The 21,170-nt window shown below is 40.1% G+C and overlaps 1 protein-coding gene across 2 annotated transcripts in view; it reads right to left on the bottom strand.

Annotated features, from left to right (window-relative positions):
- btbd11b (BTB (POZ) domain containing 11b) overlaps positions 1-19,446 on the bottom strand; it is a 147,437-nt gene extending 127,991 nt beyond the window's left edge. The window contains exon 1 of one of the 2 annotated variants that reach the window (XM_057837463.1): positions 18,487-19,446. In XM_057837463.1, the coding sequence (XP_057693446.1) occupies positions 18,487-19,366 (880 nt within the window). In that variant the 5' untranslated portion in view covers positions 19,367-19,446. Of the gene's footprint in view, positions 1-879; positions 3,283-18,486 lie in introns of those variants that run through there. The other variant, XM_057837464.1, reaches the window with a different exon arrangement.
- Positions 19,447-21,170: the final 1,724 nt, after the last annotated feature.

Below are 21,170 nucleotides of genomic sequence, written 5' to 3'. Positions count from 1 at the left end.
CAAACAGTTACAAAACAACAAAAGAATAGTACGGCTAGTTAGCATCAGGGAAAGCCCACTTTTTTTGCAGCAATCCAGATTTGATGATCATGGTTCGCTTTGTAGAACGCCACTAAATAGCTAGCATGTTGACAGAACGGTCAACAGCAAAAAGAGAATTGCACGCATAGCTAGCATCAGGGAACGCCCAGTTTTTTAAGTAATTCTGCAACCAGAACTGATGATCATATTTAGCCTTCTAGCGCTCCGCTAGCTAGCTAGAATGGTGACGGAGCAGTCACACAGCAACAAGAGAATAGCACGCCTAGCAAGCATCAAGTAACACCCACTTTTTTTTTTTTTTTTTAACAGAACTGATGATCGTGTCTAGCTTTCAAGCACTCTGGTAGCTAGATAGCTAGCTAGGACGTTGACAGAACAGTCACACAGCAACAAGAGAATAGCACGCCTAGCTAGCATCAGGGAAAGCCCACTTTTTTTCCCAAGAAATCCAGAAATGATGATCATGTTTAGCTTCTCACACTCCACCAGCTAACTAGCTAGCATTTTGACCAAACAGTTACAAAACAACAAAAGAATAGTACGGCTAGTTAGCATCAGGGAAAGCCCACTTTTTTGCAGCAATCCAGATTTGATGATCATGGTTCGCTTTGTAGCACGCCACTAAGTAGCTAGCATGTTGACAGAACGGTCAACAGCAAAAAGAGAATCGCGCGCATAGCTAGCATCAGGGAACGCCCAGTTTTTTAAGTAATTCTGCAACCAGAACTGATGATCATATTTAGCCTTCTAGCGCTCCGCTAGCTAGCTAGAATGGTTACGGAGCAGTCACACAGCAACAAGAGAAATGCATGCCAGCTAGCACCATGGAACACCCACTTTTTTCAGCAATCCAGCGTTGATGATCATGTCCATGTCTAGCTTTCTAGCGCTTCGCTAGCTAGCTAGCATATTGACTGAACAGTCACACAGCAACAAGAGAATAGCACGCCTAGCTAGCATCAGGGAACGCCTACTTTTTTTCAGAAATCCAGAAATTATTATCATGTTTAGCTTCTAGCACTCCACTAGATAGCTAGCTAGCATGTTGACCGAACAGTCAACAGCAACAAGAGAATAGCATGCCTAGCTAGCATTAGGGAACGCCCACTTTTTTTTTCCAGAAAACCCAAAATGATGATCATGTTTAGATTGTAGCACTCCCCTAGCTAGCTAGCACGTTGACAGAACAGTCACACAGCAAAAAGAGAATAGCACGGCTAGCAAGCAACAGGGAATTGGTATTTTGGGGCATTTTTGAGTCACTTTCTATTGATTTTGGGCATTTCTTCGTCACTTCTTATTGATTTTGATTCACTTAGTACGTACTGTTTTTGTTGGTGTTGTATGTGGCACTGGTAATCAATGGGCTTATTGAATTTTGGCTAAACTGTACGTTTTTGCTTATAAATTTCATGCACTTTGGACGTCTAGCAGCTAAATAGCAGCCAATGAATTCAAGGCTAAAATACAGTGACACTGCTAACATCAATGATATTATTATCCTCGTGCATGAATGTCCGTCCCTCGGCCAGTACTGGTCTCCCCCTGGTACAGAGTGGTACGAGTATTACATGTCCCGTTCATTCCTGTCTGTCTGGTCTGGCCAGCGCACGCATTTGCGCGCCAGGCACCGAGCACGTACAACAAAAGAGGTGAAAATCAAGTGAGCGAAACCTTCACTTTCAAGCCCACGGCAGACTCGTAAAACAGCTCAAAGGCATGTATTAAAGCTGCAGCTGTTACATGTTGCTGGAGAGCCCAAATTCCTCAATGACTTAGCATAAGCGCTAAAACTTAGATGTATTTCAATCATTATCATCACTATAAAGGCATTTATTAACAATACTCAAAGAGCAGACCGCATTAAGGGCATTTCTGGGTCACTTCCTGTAAATTTTTGGTCAATTCATAATCATTTTGGAGCATTTTAGGTCACTTCCTGTTCATTTGGATCACTTCCTGTTGATTTGGGGGACTTTCTAGGTCACTTCCTGTACATTTTGGGTCACTTCCTGTTGATTTTGGGGCATTTCAAGGTCACTTCCTGTCCATCTTAGGTCATTTTCTGTTTGTTTGGGTCACTTCCTGTTGATTTTGGGGCATTCCTAGCTCACTTCCTGTACATTTCGGGTCACTTTTTGGTCATTCAGGTCACTTTCTGTTGATTTTGGGGCATTTCAAAGTCACTTCCTGCACATTTTGGGTCACTTTCTGTTCATTTGGGTGACTTCCTGTTGATTTTGGGGCATTTCTGGGTCACTTCCTGTTCATTTGGATCACTTCCTGTTGATCTTGGGGCATTACTAGGGCACTTCCTGTACATTTTGAGTCACTGTGTTCATGTGATTCACTTCCTGTTGATATTTGGCCATTTCTGGGTCACTTCTTATACATTTGGGTCACTTTCTGTTCGTTCAGGTCACTTCCTGTTGATTTTGGGGCAATTGTAGGGCAATTCCTGTCCATTTTGGGTCCTTTTCCATTCGTTTGGGTCACTTCCTGTTGATTTTGGGGCATTTTGAGGTCACTTCCTGTACATTTTGGGTCACTTTCTGTTCATTTGGATCCCTTCCTGTTGATTTTGGGGCATTACTAGGGCACTTCCTGTACATTTTGGGTCACTGTGTTCATTTGATTCACTTCCTGTTGATTTTTGGCCATTTCTGAGTCACTTCCTGCACATTTCGGGTCACTTTTTGGTCGTTCAGGTCACTTCCTGTTGATTTTGGGGCATTTCAAAGTCACTTCCTGCACATTTTGGGTCACTTTCTGTTCATTTGGGTGACTTCCTGTTGATTTTGGGGCATTTCTGGGTCACTTCCTGTTCATTTGGATCACTTCCTGTTGATCTTGGGGCATTACTAGGGCACTTCCTGTACATTTTGAGTCACTGTGTTCATGTGATTCACTTCCTGTTGATATTTGGCCATTTCTGGGTCACTTCTTATACATTTGGGTCACTTTCTGTTCGTTCAGGTCACTTCCTGTTGATTTTGGGGCATTTGTAGGGCAATTCCTGTCCATTTTGGGTCATTTTCCGTTCGTTTGGGTCACTTCCTGTTGATTTTGGGGCATTTTGAGGTCACTTCCTGTACATTTTGGGTCACTTTCTGTTCATTTGGATCACTTCCTGTTGATTTTGGGGCATTTTTAGGTCACATCCTGTTTATTTGGATCACTTCCTGTTGATTTTGGGGCATTACTAGGGCACTTTCTGTACATTTCGGGTCACTTTTTGGCGTTCAGGTCACTTCCTGTTGATTTTGGGGCATTTCTAGGTCACTTACTGCACATTTTGGGTCACTTTCCGTTCGTTTGGGTCACTTCCTGTTGATTTTGGGGCATTTCTGTGTCACTTCCTGTTTAATTTGAGGGATTGGGCATTTCTGAATTGTTTGGTTACTTGTTCATTATGGGGCATTTCTGTGTCACCTCCTGTTGATTTCGGGGGATTTACGGGTCACTTCCTGTTGATTTGAACAGGAAGTGACCTGTGAATAATCTGGCTTCAGTGTCATTCACCGCACAAGTCAAAATGAATTAGGTGTCTAACGGCATCATTAGCAGGCAGTGAGCTAAGGTAGACTCTATTCCAATAGACTTTTGTAGCAACCTGTCTTTTCAGAACGGTTTATGCATTCTTGGTGGGAGCATATCGGCCTAACCTTTTGGGCTACAAAGTATCCTTTTAGATATATCGTCACACCTAATAATACATTTATTATAATTCTATGGCTTCAAAAAAAAATCATCATTTCAAATGAGCTTGACAGCTAGCGAAACTGTTAGCTGAAGTTCATTTTATGTGTGTTGATGCGGCAATGTTATACTTTTTTTAATGTCTGTTCTCACCTGTTCATGATGGCCCATCTAGCATATGGTGAGCCTCCCACACAATCACATTTGCATCAAGATGTCAGGGGCTCCTGTCTGACTCACTGAGTTGCAGGTGGGTGTTGGGTTTCCCTTCTATGGTAGCAGAGCAGGAAAGGAAAACACTCCATATGCTCAAATATGTCTTTTTGTCCCCACTAAACTCAGGATAGCGACAACTCTGATCATTGGTGTCAAGATCTTGTAGAGAAAAGCTTTAAAATGATGCCATATTAGTCCGGTTTGTGTTCGCAACATGTTTCAGCGTGGATGACGGTGTTAGACGTCCAATCCAATAGGAAAGAGAGCATTTCAGAGTCACTTCCTGTTGATTTTCAGAAATTTCCGGGTCACTTCCTGTACATTTTTGGAGGTTTCCTGACCAAATGGACAGGAAACACACCAAAATATACAGATAGTGACCAGGAAATGCCCCAACATCAACAGGAAGTGACCTGTGAACCTCCAAAATCGTACAGGAATTGACCTACAAATCAACAGGAAAATACTAAAAATTAGGAGGAAGTGACCCAAACGAATAGGAAGTGACCTACAATCAACAGGAGAATGCTGATAAACAACAGGAAGAGACCCAGAAATACCCCATAATCAACAGTAAGTGACCCAAAATGTACAGGAAGTGACCGAGAATTGCCCCCAAATCAACAGGAAGTGACCCAAATGAACGGAAAGTGACCCAAAATCAACAGGAAGTGACCCAAAAATGCTCCAAAACCAACAAGTGACCTAAAAATTGAGAAATGCCCCAACATCAAAAAGAAGTGACCGCTAAATCACCTGAAATCAGCAGAAAGTGACCTGTATGTTTCTCGAAATCAACAGGAAGTGACACACAAATGCCCAAAAATCAACAGGAAGTGACCTGTAAATCCACCAAAATCAAAAGGAAGTGACACGGAGATGCCTCAAAATCAACAGGAATCCACCTGTAAATGCCACTAAATCAACCGGAATCGAACCGAAGAGCCCCAAAATTAACAGGAAGTGACCCAAAAATGCCCATAAATTCACAAGTGACACAAAAATTCAGAAAAGCCCAAAAGTCAACCGGAAGTGACTCGTAAATCCTCCGAAATCAATGCAGAAATGCCCCAAAATCAACAGGAAATTACCTGCAATTTCCCCAAAATTAACAGGAACTTACCCATAAATGCCCCAAAATTAACAAGTGACACAAAAATGGCCAAAAAGTAACAGGAAGTGACCTGTAAATCCACCAAAATCAAAAGGAAGTGACACGGAGATGCCTTAAAATCAACAGGAATCCACCTGTAAATGCCACTAAATCAACCGGAATCGACCCGAAGAGCCCCAAAATCAACGGGAAGTGACCCAAAAATGCTCCAAAATCAACAAGTGACCTAAAAATTGAGAAATGCCCCAAAATCAACAGGAAGCCACCAGTAAATCACATGAAATCAGCAGAAACTGACCTGTACGTTTCCCAAAATCAACAGAAAGTGACACAGAAATGACCCCAAAACAACGGAAAGTGACCCAAAAAAATGCTCCAAAATCAACAAGTGACCCAAAAATTGAGAAATGCCGCAAAATCAACAAGAAGTGACCAGTAAATCACCTGAAATCAGCAGAAACTGACCTGTAAGTTTCTCGAAATCAACAGGAAGTGACACACAAATGCCCAAAAATCAACAGGAAGTGACCTGTAAATCCACCAAAATCAAAAGGAAGTGACACAGAGATGCCTCAAAATCAACAGGAATCCACCTGTAAATGCCACTAAATCAACCGGAATCGAACCGAAGAGCCCCAAAATTAACAGGAAGTGACCCAAAAATGCCCATAAATTCACAAGTGACACAAAAATTCAGAAAAGCCCAAAAGTCAACCGGAAGTGACTCGTAAATCCTCCGAAATCAATGCAGAAATGCCCCAAAATCAACAGGAAATTACCTGCAATTTCCCCAAAATTAACAGGAACTTACCCATAAATGCCCCAAAATTAACAAGTGACACAAAAATGCCCAAAAATTAACAAGTGACACAAAAAATCAGAAAAGTTAACAGGAAGTGACCTGTAAATCCGCCGAAATCAACAGGAAGTGACACAGAAATGCCCCAAAAATAAACAGGACGTGACACAGGAATGCCCATAATCAACAAGTGACCAAAAAATTGAGAGATGCCCCAAAATCAAAAGGAAGCGACCTGTAAATCACCTGAAATCAGCTAAAAGTGAGCCGTAAGTTTCCCAAAATCAACAGGAAGTGACACAGAAATGCCCCCAAAACATCAGGAAGTGACCCCAAAACGCTCCAAAATCAAAAGGTGACACAAAAATTCAGAAATGCCCAAAAATCAACAAGAAGTGACCTGTAAATCCCCCGAAATCAAAAGGAAGTGACACTGAAATGCCCCAAAATCAACAGGAATCGACCCGTAAATGCCACTAAATCAACAGGAATCGACCCGAAGAGCCCCAAAATCAACAGAAAGTGACCCGGAAATGCCCAAAAATTCACAACTGACACAAAAATTCAGAAAAGCCCAAAAGTCAACCGGAAGTGACTCGTAAATCCTCCGAAATCAGCGCAGAAATGCCCCAAAATCAACAGGAAATTACCTGCAATTTCCCCAAAATTAACAGAAAGTTACCTATACATGCCCCAAAATTAACAAGTGACACAAAAATTCTTAAAAACTCAAAAGTTAATAGGAAGTGACCCGTAAATCCGCCGAAATCAACAGGAAGTGACACAGAAATGCCCCAAAATCAACATGAACTGACCTGCAGTTTCCCCAAAAACCTGACAAGCCCCAAAATCAACAGGAAGTGACCCAAAAATTCTCCAAAATCAACAAGTGACCTAAAAATTGATGAGATGCCCCAAAATCAAAAGGAAGCGGCCGGTAAATCACCTGAAATCAGCAGAAACTGACCCGTAAGTTTCCCGAAATCAACAGGAAGTGACACAGAAATGACCCCAAAACAACAGGAAGTGACCACAAAATGCTCCAAAATCAACAAGTGACCTAAAAATTGAGAAATACTGCGAAATCAACAAGAAGTGACTGGTAAATCACCTGAAATCAGCAAAAAGTGACCTGTAAGTTTTCTCAAAATCAATAGGAAGTGACACAGAAATGGCCAAAAATCAACAGGAAGTGACCTGTAAATCCCCCAAAATCAAATAGAAGTGACAGTGAAATGGCCCAAAATCAACGGGAATCGACCCGAAGAGCCCCAAAATCAACGGGAAGTGATCCAAAAATGCTCCAAAATCAACAAGTGACCTAAAAATTGAGAAATGCCCCAAAATCAACAGGAAGCGACCAGTAAATCACATGAAATCAGCAGAAACTGACCTGTACGTTTCCCAAAATCAACAGAAAGTGACACAGAAATGACCCCAAAACAACGGAAAGTGACCCAAAAAAATGCTCCAAAATCAACAAGTGACCCAAAAATTGAGAAATGCCGCAAAATCAACAAGAAGTGACCAGTAAATCACCTGAAATCAGCAGAAACTGACCTGTAAGTTTCTCGAAATCAACAGGAAGTGACACACAAATGCCCAAAAATCAACAGGAAGTGACCTGTAAATCCACCGAAATCAAAAGGAAGGGACACTGAAATGGCCTAAAATCAACAGGAATCGACCCGTAAATGCCACTAAATCAACAGGAATCGACCCAAAGAGTCCCAAAATCAACAGAAAGTGACCCGGAAATGCCCACAAATTCACAAGTGACACAAAAATTCAGAAAAGCCCAAAAGTCAACCGGAAGTGACTCGTAAATCCTCCGAAATCAATGCAGAAATGCCCCCAAATCAACAGGAAATTACCTGCAATTTCCCCAAAATTAACAGGAACTTACCCATAAATGCCCCAAAATTAACAAGTGACACAGAAATTCTTAAAAACCCAAAAGTTAATAGGAAGTGACCCGTAAATCCTCCGAAATCAACAGGAAGCGACCGGCAAATCACCTGACATCGGCAGAAAGTGACCTGTAAGTTTCCCGAAATCAACAGGAAGTGACACAGAAATGCCCCCAAAACAACAGGAAGTGACCCAAAAACGCTCCAAAATCAACTGGTGACACAAAAATTCAGAAATGCCCAAAAAACAACAGGAAGCGACCTGTAAATCCCCCGAAATCAAAAGGAAGGGACACTGAAATGCCCCAAAATCAACAGGAATTGACCCGTAAATGCCACTAAATCAGTACTTCTCAAATAGTGGGGCGCACCTCCCTGGGGGGGCGCAGAGCAATGCCAGGGGGGGCGCATGTGACCTAGGGGAACATGTTTTTTTTTTGCCGTACTGGAATAAAGTGTACTTGCACATCCACTCAGTAGGTGGCAGTGGCGCTCTCATTTTCAGAGTGCGCACAGTATTTTTGAACTAAGGAAGAGCACTCAGCACACACAGACAACAGATATGAAGAGCAGTGTGCCACCGCCGTTTTCGAAAGCCGTTTTCCGACCGGACTCACTCACGCAGCGACCCACTGTCTTGTCCGGTTCTCACGTCGCCATCCGAGAAGTGCCATTTTCGGCTTGGGATCGTCACGACGACCGCCCTCACCTACGGTTCTACCTCGGCCGCCGTGAATGCGCTTTTTTCGTGCCGTTTGCCTTTTAGCTTTGACTTTTAATACAGTGGGTGATGATGAAAGACCACTGTTTACTGTGTCTAAAAATAATTATAGCAGACAGCAAGAAGCCAAATCAATTAAGACGCCACTTAAAGACATTAGACCCCAATCTCATTGTTAAGCCGCTTGATTTTTTCAGTGAAAACGTGCCGAATATTGCCAACAATCGTCCTGCTTTGTCAGTGTTATATCAGTAAGCATTGTTAGCATGCTAATTGCAAAATAACTCCACACCATTGCAAATGAGGTAAATACTGTGAGCAGCAAAAATAAAAACTGTCCTGTCCAAGGACACTTTTTTCCCCCTTTTATTCAGATGTTTTTTCGGTCAAATTTTTTGGCACATTTTCCTCATGAGTGAATGTTTCTAATCAATTTTAATTTGGTATTATTTACTGATTTTATTACATTTTATTTTTCTGTATCAAACGGTCAAAAATGTACCTTGAGTGTATTTTTTAGTTTGGATGTGAATTTTTTTTTTTTTTTTTTAATTCAGGCAAATTGATGCACGTCAAGTCTTCTCTGTTACAAACAAAACAATGTTAATAAAGTTATACTTTATTATAAGTTGATCTATGTTACTTTTTTTCTTTATTAGAAAAAAAGGACACAATGTTAGGCAGATGCGTATTTATAATAGTAATTTTATAGACAAATGATACTATTTACAGTGGCGGCAGAGAGTTTGGGGGGGCGCGAAACATTTACGTCTTCCTTGGGGGGGGCGTGACAGAAAATAATTGAGAAGCACTGCACTAAATCAAGACGAAGTTAACTGAAGAGCCCCAAAATCAACAGGAAGTGACCCGAAAATGCCCAAAAAAATTCACAAGTGGCACTAAAATTCAGAAAAGCCCAAAAGTCACCCGGAAGTGACTCGTAAATCCTCCGAAATCAGAGCTGAAATGCCCCAAAATCATCTTACCCGCAATTTCCCCAAAATTAACAGGAAGTTACCCGTAAATGCCCCAAAATCAACAGGAGGTGACACAGTAAAACACCCGAAATCCAGGAAGTGATTGGAAAATCAACAGGAAAAGAGCATTAATGCCCCCAAATTAACTCACCTTCTGTTGATTTTAAGTCACTTCCTGTTGATTTTGGGCAATTTAAGGGTCACTTCCTGTTCAGTAACAGGAAAAAATCAACAGGAAATACCCCCCAAAAAAGCACTCATTTCCTGCCATTGACGTCCAGTCTGAAGTGCTAGGAATTACTCGGATTTTCTCCTTTTCAACTCCACTTTCAAACTATAGTTTTGCTATCCGCAGGCGACCGAGAGGTCAAAAAGATCAGCGGCGCTCGTAAAAACTCCCCCTTTGTCATATCCGCGCTAGCTTCCCTTTTTTTGCCAGCAATTGTCCTCCGACGGCGCAACTGGCCATACATCACGCGTGTGCCGGCATCGTGGCGGATGCTGAAAAACTGCTGCCGTGGCTCTTCTCACAACAGGTTTACATAATGAAAGACGTGCGCCATCATCCATTATGCAGAGCAGAAAGTTGGACTGCTGACACATCGCCGACGAGCGTGCAAACATGTTTGTTTTTTCAATTGGCACAGTGCACCCTTGGGTCAAAAGTTTTGAGACACTTTTTCATTCAGTAGATGTCCAAAGTGTCTCAAAACCTTTGTTGTTTTTGGCGGCAATTTTCATTTTTGTTTAGTCTTTTGGATGAAAATCATTTTTAGTCACGATCGTATTTTAGTCATTGGTAGCTTTGCAGTTTCTTTTTTTTTTTTTTTTTTTTGCCAAAACCGTTCCGTAGTTTGAATTTCGTGCTTCATCACAAATTTTTGTGATTTTTGTATTTTTTAGGAGGTTGCTGTTTTTCCGGGTTTTCAATCAGATTTGTTTATTTATTTATATTTTTGGTGGGTTTTCACAGGTTTTTTTTTTTTTTTAAGCTCTTTTTTCAAGTTTTTTTTCTTTTGCAAGTTTCCACTTCTTTTGCATTTTTGCAGTTTTTTCTCCCCCAGACATTTTTGCTGGGTTGTCGTTTCTCATCGTTTTGTGGTGTTTTTTTTTTCATTTATTTATTTATTTATTTGCACTTTTTGTGTATTTTTCAAGGGGTTGCTTTGCATTTTTCTGTTTTTTATGGCAGGGTTATTTGTGTTCCTTTTCATGTTTTTTCTCAGTTTTCAAATTTGCGTGATGATCATTTATTTATTTGGATTTTTTTGGTGTTTTTTAGCAAAGTTTTGCTGTTTGCTTTTTAAGCTTTAAACTTTTTTTTTTTTTTTTGCAATTTTTGCAACTTTTTTTGTTTTTTCACTTTTTTCAGAACTTTGCAATTTGAGTTATTTAGCTTTTTTCACTTTTTGGCAGGTTTTTTGTTTGTTTTTTTTGCTTTTTTTTTTTTTTTTTCAGTTTTTTGGGGGGGTTCAGTTTTCAAATTTTCAGTTTTTTTTCCCCAGAACATTTTGTGTTTTTTGTTTTGTCTTTTTGCATTTTTGGGGTATTTTTCAGGGGGTGGGGGGATTGCATTTCTTTTCACGTTTTCTTGACGTTTTCAACTTTTGGTGGTTTCGCAATTTTTTTAAGGATTTTTTGGGGGTTCTCAGGGTTCTTTTTTAAGGTTTTTTTTAATTGCAATTTTTCACTTTTGTGGTTTTTCAGATTTTTGTGTTTTTTTTCGCAATTTTGGGTTTGCATTTGTTCTTTTTCTTTCTTTTTTCATACAATTTTTCTGTTTTTTGGTGGGGGTTGTCAGTTTTCGCATTTTTCAGTTTTTTTCAGAACTTTTTACAGTTTTTGTTCACATTTTTTTTTGTTTTTCAAGGGGTTATTTTGCATTATTTTCTACTTTTTGGCAGGATTTTTGCATTTTTTTCATGTTTTTTGGGGAGGGGGTTCAATTTTTCTTGTTGTCGTAAATTGTTTTTTTCAATTTTTCCCTTTTTTGGTTTTTCAGTTTTCATGTTCTGCCCAAAAGTTTCAGGAAGTTTTTTTGCGTTTTTTTGCTGGGTTTTTGTTTCACAGATTTTTGTGTTTTTTCACAATTTTTTTTTTGTTTGCATTTTTGGGGTATTTTTCAGGGGGGGGTTGCATTTCTTTTCACATTTTCTTGGAGTTTTCAACTTTTGGTGGTTTTGCTTTTTTTTAAGGAATTTTAGCGGGTTCTTGGGGTTCCTTTTTTAAGCTTTTTTTTTAATTGCGATTTTTCACTTTTGTGGTTTTTCAGATTTTTGTGTTTTTTTTTCGCAATTTCGGGTTGCCTTTGTTCTTTTTCTTTCTTTTCTTTAATACAATTTTTCTGTTGCATTATTTTCTTCTTTTTGGCAGGGTTATTGCATTTTTTTCATGTTTTGGGGGGATTTTCAATTTTTGTTTTTGCAATTTTATTTTTTTCAATTTTTCCCTTTTGTTTTTCAGTTTTCATGTTCTGCCCAAATATTTCAGGAAGTTTTTTTGTGTTTTTTGCTGGGTTTTTGTTTCACAGATTTTTGTGATTTCTCACACGTTTTTAGGGCTGTTTGCTTTTTTGTTTTGTTTTTTTGCAATTCTCCAGTTTTTGGGGTTTTAGTTTTTGCATTTTTCACAATTTTTTTTCCAGAAGTTTTGCATTTTTTGCAGGCTCCCCCAAGTTTTTGTTTTTGTTGTTTTTTTTTGTAAGTAACTAAATAACGTAAAAAACGTTCCAAAATACATTGATTGGGGGAGAAAAAAAATACAAAACGATTAAAATTAGATCAAATATGTACATTTTTTAGCAACAACTAAAAACGTAAAATATACATATATATCGAACTTAATATTTATTTTATTTAACAAAATGGACATCTAGCACTGCCAATGGCAGCCAATGAATATTGGTAGAAACATGTTCCTTGATTAAACGGCGACATCTTTTCAAAACTATATATTTGGATACAAAGTATACTAGTATATCTGCTTATGTTGTCACCAAGTTACTGTTAGAGCAGAGTCAGGAAAGCAGCATGTAAATGTGCTTTCATTTGCACTTTTCTCCCTCATTCTGACTTGAAGCTCCCACCGGAACGCGTCCTTTGGCCGGACTGAGTGGCAGAATATGCCGCAGTGTGTCAAAGCGTGTCATCCGAGCGTGAGTGACGCCCCGCGTGCGTTAAGCAAGTCTTCCCAGCTGGCTGAATTACACGTTCGGAATTGCAATTTCAACGTAAATGCCTAATGGAGCTGAACAATGCCTGGCGGTGGTAGCTGAATGCTAATGTTGCGGCTAATTTTACGCTATTATTACAATGACTTCAAGACACATGATGTCAGACGCTTAAAATGGAAACGTATGACGTTTGTCTTGATGCTTTTTGGGGGGGATTTGAAAATTACCAAAAATTTGACCTGGGAATGCTCCAATCCATTTGAAGACTTCTAGTCATAACCTCTGACCTTATGACCCCAAAACGTAATCATTTCTGTTTCAATCTACAATTTAGGGATTTTTTTAACTTCACATGTTCTCATCCCATTACAAAGGGCCTTTGAAGGATTTACCCAGCTGGCAGTTCACCCGCCGTGCCTACAACACCACAACAAGGTTTAATGACGAAGCGCACAACATGCCAGTGTTCCTGCCTTCATGACATCAGCTTTGGTTCTCTCAACTCCGCGCGGAGTAAAACACTTGCCACACCTCTCGTGCAGCTGAAGACCTTTTGGACTCCGCGTACAGTCTGACTCACTTTTCAACAATACCGTCATACAGTGTTTTTTTTTCTTTCTGGAAAACTCTGCAGTGGAGGTAATCACCGATTATTTTATAGGCTAATCGGCTCATTTAGGAATCACGTGTTATTTGCCGTTACGTGAGGCCGGGAAAAAGAGTTGAGCTGGAAATGTGCTTTGATTTGATGTTCATTCGAATGCTACATTTTGTTATGCCAGAAGAAAAGAACATTCAGAAAAATAAAACATACAAAAAGTCATTTAAAAATCAGACTCGAAGTACAAGAACTACAAAAACAACAACCACTAGTACTACTACTACTATTACAACAACTTCTACTACTACCAGTGCTACATCAACTACTAGTACTACGACTAGTACTAGTGTTACAACAACTAGTACTAGTACTACTAATAGTACTAGAACTACAACTAGTACTACTACTACTACTAGTGCTTATAATACAACAACCACTAAAACTATTACTACTAGTACTACAAAAAATACTAGTATTAATGCTACAACAACAACTAGTGCTAGAACGATAACTTGTACTAGTGCTACTACAACTACTAGTGCTACTACAACTAGTACTACGACAGTTACCACTAGCACTACTTTAACTACAAGACTACTAGTAATCGTGGTACAACAACTACTGGTACTAGAACTACAACAACTAGTACTACAACTACAACCACTAGTACTACAACAGCTACTACTACTCAGACAACTACTAGTAATAGTGCTACAACAACTAGTAATAGTGCTACAACAACTAGTACTAGAACTACAACCACTATTACTACAACAGCTACAACTAAAACTACAACAACTACTAGTACTATTACTACCACTACAACTACAACAACTAGTGCCACAACAACTACTAGTGCTACTACTAGTGCTACAACAACTAGTACTACAACTACAACCACACGCACTATGCAACAGGTACTAGTAATAGTGCTACAACAACTACTAGTACTAGAACGACAACAACTAGTACTACTACTACTACTAGTACTACAACAACTACTCGTACTAGTGATACAACAACTAGTACCACAACTAGAACCACTAGTACCACAACAGCTACTATTAGTACTACTAGAACTACAACAACTAGTGCCACAACAACTACTAATACTACTAATACTTCAACAACAACTAGTACCACTACTAGTACTACAACTACTAATACTATTGCTACAACAACTAGTACTACAACTACAACCACTAGTACCACAACAGCAACTATTACTATTACAAGAACAACTACAACAACTAGTACTACTACCACTACTAGTATTAGTGCTACAAGAACAACAACTAGTACTACAAGTGCTACAACAGTTAACACTAGTACTACAACAACTACTAGTAATAGTGCTACAACAACAATTAGTACTACAACTACAAGTACTACAACAGCCACTACTAGTACAACAACTACTCGTACTAGTGCTACAACAACTAGTACTACAACTACTACTAGTACTACGACTTGTACTACAACAGCTACCACTAGTACTACTAGAACTACAACAACTACTAGTACTATTATTCCTACTAGAACTACAACAACTAGTGTCAAAACAATTACTAGTACTACTACTAGTACAACAACAACTAGTACTACTACTAGTGTTACAACAACTAGTACTACAACTGCAACCACAAGCACTATGACAGCGACTGCTAGTACTACTACAACTACAACAACTACTAGTACTACTACTAGTGCTACAACAACTAGTACTACAACCTCTAGTACTACAACAGCTACTACTAGAACTACAGCAACTAGTGCCACAACAACTACTACTACTACTACTACTAAAAGTGTTATAACAATTACTAATATTATTACTTCAACAGCAACTAGTACTACTACTAGTACTGCAACAATTAGTACTACAACTTCAACAACAAGTACTACGACAGCTACTACTAGTAATAGTTGTACTACTAGAACTACAACTACTAGTAATAGTGCTACAACAACTACTAGTACGACAACTAGTACTAGTACTACTACTAGTACTACAACAACTAGTACTACAACTACTCTTACAATTACTAGTACTACAACAGCTACTAGTACTATTATTATTACTAGAACTACAACAACTAGTGCCACAACTACTAATACTACTACTAGAAGTGCTACAACAACTACTAGTGCTTGAACTACAACAAAAATCACTAGAACTACAACTAGTTCTACAACAACAACAATTAGTAATACAATTACAACCACTAGTACTACAACAGCTACTATTAGTACTCCTAGCACTACTACTAGTAATAGTGCTACAACAACTACTAGTACGACAACAACTAGTACTAGTACTACAACAACTACTCGTACAATTACTAGTACTACAACAGCTACTACTAGTACTACAACAACTACTAGTACTATTATTATTACTAGAACTACAACAACTAGTGCCACAACTACTAATACTACTACTACTAGAAGTGCTACAACAACTACTAGTGCTTGAACTACAACAAAAATCACTAGAACTACAACTAGTTCTACAACAACAACAATTAGTAACACAATTACAACCACTAGTACTACAACAGCTACTATTAGTACTCCTAGCACTACTACTAGTAGTGCAACAACAACAATCACTAGTAATACTACTAGTACTGCTACAACATCAACAACTAGTACTACTGAGCTGCCAAATCGTATCGCACGTATGCAGCAATTTCGTATTAAAAGAAAATTCTACTTTTTTTTTTTTTTTTTTCAAAAATATGTGGTATTGGTGCAGTATCAGCATTGGCTGATATAACCGGTATTGGCATCTGGAGCCAAAAAAAAAAACAAAAAACAAAAAAAACAGTATCAGTGAGCCAATGTGAGATAATCATTATAGCGAACTTCGTATCGTATCAATGGTATGCAGTAGTTTAGTATTTTAATTGTTTTCAAAAATTCCAAAAACATCGTATCAGTAGAGTATTGGCTTATACCACCATAATCAGTACCCAGAGCCAAAAAATGGTATCTGTGCAACACTAATCATCGTTCCATGAGATAACCATTATCGTGAACTTTGTATCGCATTAATAGTATGCAATATTTAGTATTTAAAAGGGAAAAAAAACTGTTACCAGTGCGGTATTAGCCAATCCCACTGGAATTGATATGTGGAGTGCTGTGAGGCAATCATTATCGTGAGCTTTATTTTGCAAATCATATCAAAGGTACACAGTAATTAAGTTTTGATTAAAAAAAAAACATGGTATTGGTACAGTATCGGCTGACACCACCGTAATCGGAACCTGGAGCCCAAAAAAATGGGATCGGTGCAAACGCAATGTGAGATAATTGTTATAGTGAGCTGCGTATTGCATTAATGATATGCAGTAATCTAATATTTTAAAAGAAAAAAAATTCAAAACACATGGTACTGATACAGTATCGGCTGCGTAATCGGTACCCGGAGCAAAAAAATTGTATCCGTGCAACACTAGTCATCGTAGAGTGAGATCATCGTTACAGTCAACTTTGTATCGCATCAAAGGTATCCAGTAATTAGGTATGTTAAAAGAAACAAAATATCAAAACACATGGTATCGGTACAGTATCGGCTGCTTAATCCGTACCCGGAGCAAACAAATTGTATCCGTGCAACACTAGTCATCGTAGAGTGAGATAATCGTTACAGTCAACTTTGTATCGCATCAAAGGTATGCAGTAATTAAGTATTTTATAAGGTTAAAAATCAAAATCAAAACACATGGTATCGGTACAGTATCAGCTGCGTAATTGGTACCCGGAGCCAAAAAATGGTATTGGTGCAACACTAATCATCATACAGTGAGATAATCGTTATAGTGAACTTCGTATCGCATTAATGATTTGCAGTAATTTAATATTTAAAAAAAAAAAAAAAATCAAAACACATGGTATCGGTACAGTATTGGCTGCGTAATTCGTACCCGGAGCTAAAAAATTGTATCGGTGCAACACTAGTCATCGTAGGGTGAGATAATCGTTATTGTTAACTTTGTATCGCATCAATGGTATGCAGTAATTAAGTATTTTAAAAGAAAAAAATCCAAAACACATGGTATTGATACAGTATCGGCTGCGTAATCGGTACCCGGAGCCAAAAAAAATGGTATCCGTGCAACACTAAACACCATACTGTGAGATAATCGTTATAGTAAACTTCGTACCGTATCAATGCTATGCAGTAATTTTGAATTTTAAAAGGGAAAAAAATCGAAATACATGGTATCGGTACAGTATTGGCTGCGTAATCGGTACCCGGAGCAAAAAAATGGTATTGGTGCAACACTAATCATAATAAAGTGAGATAGTTGTTACAGTCAACTTTGTATCGCATCAAAGGTATGCAGTAATTAAGTATTTTAAAAGAAAAAAAAAAAAAATCAAAACACATGGTATCGCTACAGTATCGGCTGCGTAATCGGTACCCGGAGCCAAAAAAATTGTATCGGTGCAACACTAGTCATCGTACAGTGAGATAATCGTTATAGTGAACTTTGTATCGCATTAATGATACGCCGTAATTTAAAATTTTGAAAGAAAAACAATTCAAAACACATAGTATTGATACAGTATCGGCTGCGTAGTCGGTACCCGGAGCCAAAAAAAATGGTATCCGTGCAACACTAAACACCATACTGTGAGGTAATCGTTGTAGTAAACTTTGTATCGTATCAATGCTATGCAGTAATTTTGAATTTTAAAAGGGAAAAAAATCGAAATACATGTTATCGATTCAGTATTGGCTGCGTAATCGGTACCCGGAGCAAAAAAATGGTATTGGTGCAACACTAATTATCATACAGTGAGATAATCGTTACAGTCAACTTTGTATCGTATCAAAGGTATGCAGTAAGTATTTTGAAAGAAAAAATATAACAAAACACATGGTATCGCTACAGTATCGGCTGCGTAATCGGTACCCGGAGCCAAAAAATTGTATCGGTGCAACACAAGTCATCGTACAGTGAGATAATCGTTATAGTGAACTTCGTATCGCATTAATGATATGCCGTAATTTAAAATTTTGAAAGAAAAACAATTCAAAACACATAGTATTGATACAGTATCGGCTGCGTGATCGGTACCCGGAGCCAAAAAATGGTATCGGTACAACACTAAGTGAGATAATTGTTATAGTGAACCTTGTAGGTTCCCAATCCAGCGTCCCTATCACTGAAACATTTCAAACAAATTGGACGTCCACGGCCGTCCAAAGCCTTTACTCACCACTGGCGTTCTTGCCACAGATGAGATGCTGCCAAATCTGCAGTGACCCCCAAAGCTCGGCGTCCTGCGCGACGGCCTGTTCCAGGCTCTCCGGGCTCAACTTGGGGAGAGCCTCATCCCGCTCCATCAGCCCGGCGGTGCGGATGACTCTGCCGTAAATCTGTCGGATGAGGCTCTCCATGCACGCCGCCAGATAGATGGCCGCCTGCTCGTGGATCCTGACGGCGATCCTCCCGTCGACCATCCACCTGAAGAATCTCCCCACGTTGAAGACGAGCCCGCACCGGACGGACTTGCCTCGTCCGAACTTGTCGTCGTCCGTGCTCATGCTGTAGAGCGACAAAGCGCCGAGGGCCGCCCCGACGCAGTTGCCCGAGACGGCCCAGGAGAGGACCATCCTGACGGCGCTCTGGATCTCGTATTTGGTGCATTTGGCGTAGCGCAAACTCAAGCGCTGCGCCTCGCGGGCCACCCGGACGAGGGCCCGGGCGGCCAGCGCCGAGATCCGGAGCAGGACGTCCTGCGACGCGCTGGCGAGTTCCAGGACTCGGGCCACTTCCCCGAGGCTCCACGGCACGTCCTCAAGCTCGGGTAGTTTGGCGCACTGGCCGGCGCACTCCAGGATCTCGGCGTCTTCCACCAGGACCGTGTTGACAGTGTCCAGGCTGTTGTTTCGACTGTGCATGGAGTCCGTTAGTTGCCAGCAGTTCCCCCCATGTGCCTCCGAGCAGCACAGCGACGCGCTGGAAGACCTGAAGGAGTCGGCGGCTCCACCATAACCCGAGTCGAGAGTCAAATCCTCCAGGGTCCTCGCTGCTGCTGCTACCGCTGCTGCTGCTGCTGCTGACGACGACTTGCTGCTGCTGCTACTCCTCGCCATAGTCGGGCTTCATAGCGACGAGGGAAAAGTGCAGGAAATCGCCTCCCGTGCGCAGGAAAACGACCAGAAAGTTAAAAGCGCAGGATCGCTGCGGAGCGACGCAGTGGCTGAGGATGGAGGGGCGGGGCCAACGCGCCGAGGTCGCGGCCAATCGCCGCGCGCGGTGGCAACGCTGCTGGATTCAGACTGGGCCAACCGTCCGACGCTAGAAAAACTCACTAAAGGCATCTTATTCATGCTAATGACACGTAAACAATGTGATAATTAGTGTTGCAACAAAACATTTGTTGACTTCAAATACAGATTCTGACCCAGAAATTAACAGGAAGTGACCAGAAAGATTAGTTTCAACAAGTGACCTGTAAATGCATCAAAATTAACAGGGAGTGACCTGGAATTGAAGCTAGAAGTAAATCGTAAATGCCTCAACATTAGCAGAAAGTAATCCAAAATCAACAAGTGACCTGTAACTACCCAAAATAAACAGAAAGTGGCCCAAAATCAACAGGAGGTAGCCCAAATTCAACAAGGGACCAGGAAATACCCCGAACATTACCAGGAAGTGACCCAAAATCAACAGGTGGCCTGTAACTATGCTGAAATATACAGGAAGTGGCCCAAAGTCAACAGGAAGTGACCTATCGTTGCCTTAAAATCAACAGGAATTGCCCGAAAAGCAACAGGAAGTGACTAATAAATGCTGAAAATAGACAGGAAGTGACTCATAAATGCCCCAAAATCAACAGGAAGTGACCCAAAATCAACAAATGACCTGAAAATACCCCATAATTAACAGGAAGTGATCCAAATTCAACAGGAAGTAAACTATAGATGCCCAAATCAACAACAAGTGACCCAAACCCAAAAATTAACAATTAACATGCAAGTACCCCCCAAATAAACAGGAAGTGGCCCAAAATCAACAGGAAGTAGCCCAAAATCAACAGGAAGTGACTTATAAAGGCCCAAAAATCAACAAATGACCTGAAAATACCCCAAAATTAACAGGAAGTGATCCAAATTCAACAGGAAGTAAACTATGGATGCCCAAATCAACAACAAGTGACCCAAACCCAAAAATTAACAATTGACATGTAAGTACCCCCCAAATAAACAGGAAATGGCCCAAAATCAACAGGAAGTAGCCCAAATTCAACAAGTGACCAGGAAATACCCCTAACATAAACAGGAAGTGACCCATAATCAACAGGTGGCCTGTAACTATGCTGAAATAAACAGGAAGTGGCCCAAAATAAACAGGAAGTAGCCCAAATTCAACAAGTGACCAGGAAATACCCCTAACATGAACAGGAAGTGACCCAAAATCAACAGGTGGCCTGTAAGTATGCTGAAAAAAACAGGAAGTGGCCTATCACTGCCCCAAAATCATCAGGAATTGCACGAAAATCAGCAGGAAGTGACTCATAAATGCCCCAAAATCAACAGGAAGTGACCGAAAAGCAACAGGAAGTGACTCAAAAGCAACCGGTGGCATGTAACTATGCTGAAATAAACAGGAAGTGGCCCAAAATCAACAGGTAGTAGCCCCAAATTCAACAAGTGACCAGGAAATACCGCAAACATTACCAGGAAGTGACCCATAATCAACAAGTGGCCTGTAACTATGCTGAAATATACAGGAAGTGGCCTAAAATCAACAGGAAGTGTCCGAAAAGCAACAGGAACTGACTCATAAATGCCGCAAAATCAACAGGAAGTGGCAGAAAAGCAACAGGAAGTGACCAGAAATTAACAGGTGGCCTGTAACTATGCTGAAATAAACAGGAAGTGGCCCAAAATCAAC

This window comes from Corythoichthys intestinalis, chromosome 5 (assembly GCF_030265065.1).
Source record: "Corythoichthys intestinalis isolate RoL2023-P3 chromosome 5, ASM3026506v1, whole genome shotgun sequence".
NCBI lineage: Eukaryota > Metazoa > Chordata > Actinopteri > Syngnathiformes > Syngnathidae > Corythoichthys > Corythoichthys intestinalis.
The sequence above is the reverse complement of the archived record's forward strand: the minus strand, read 5'-3'. Positions and strand labels throughout refer to the sequence as shown.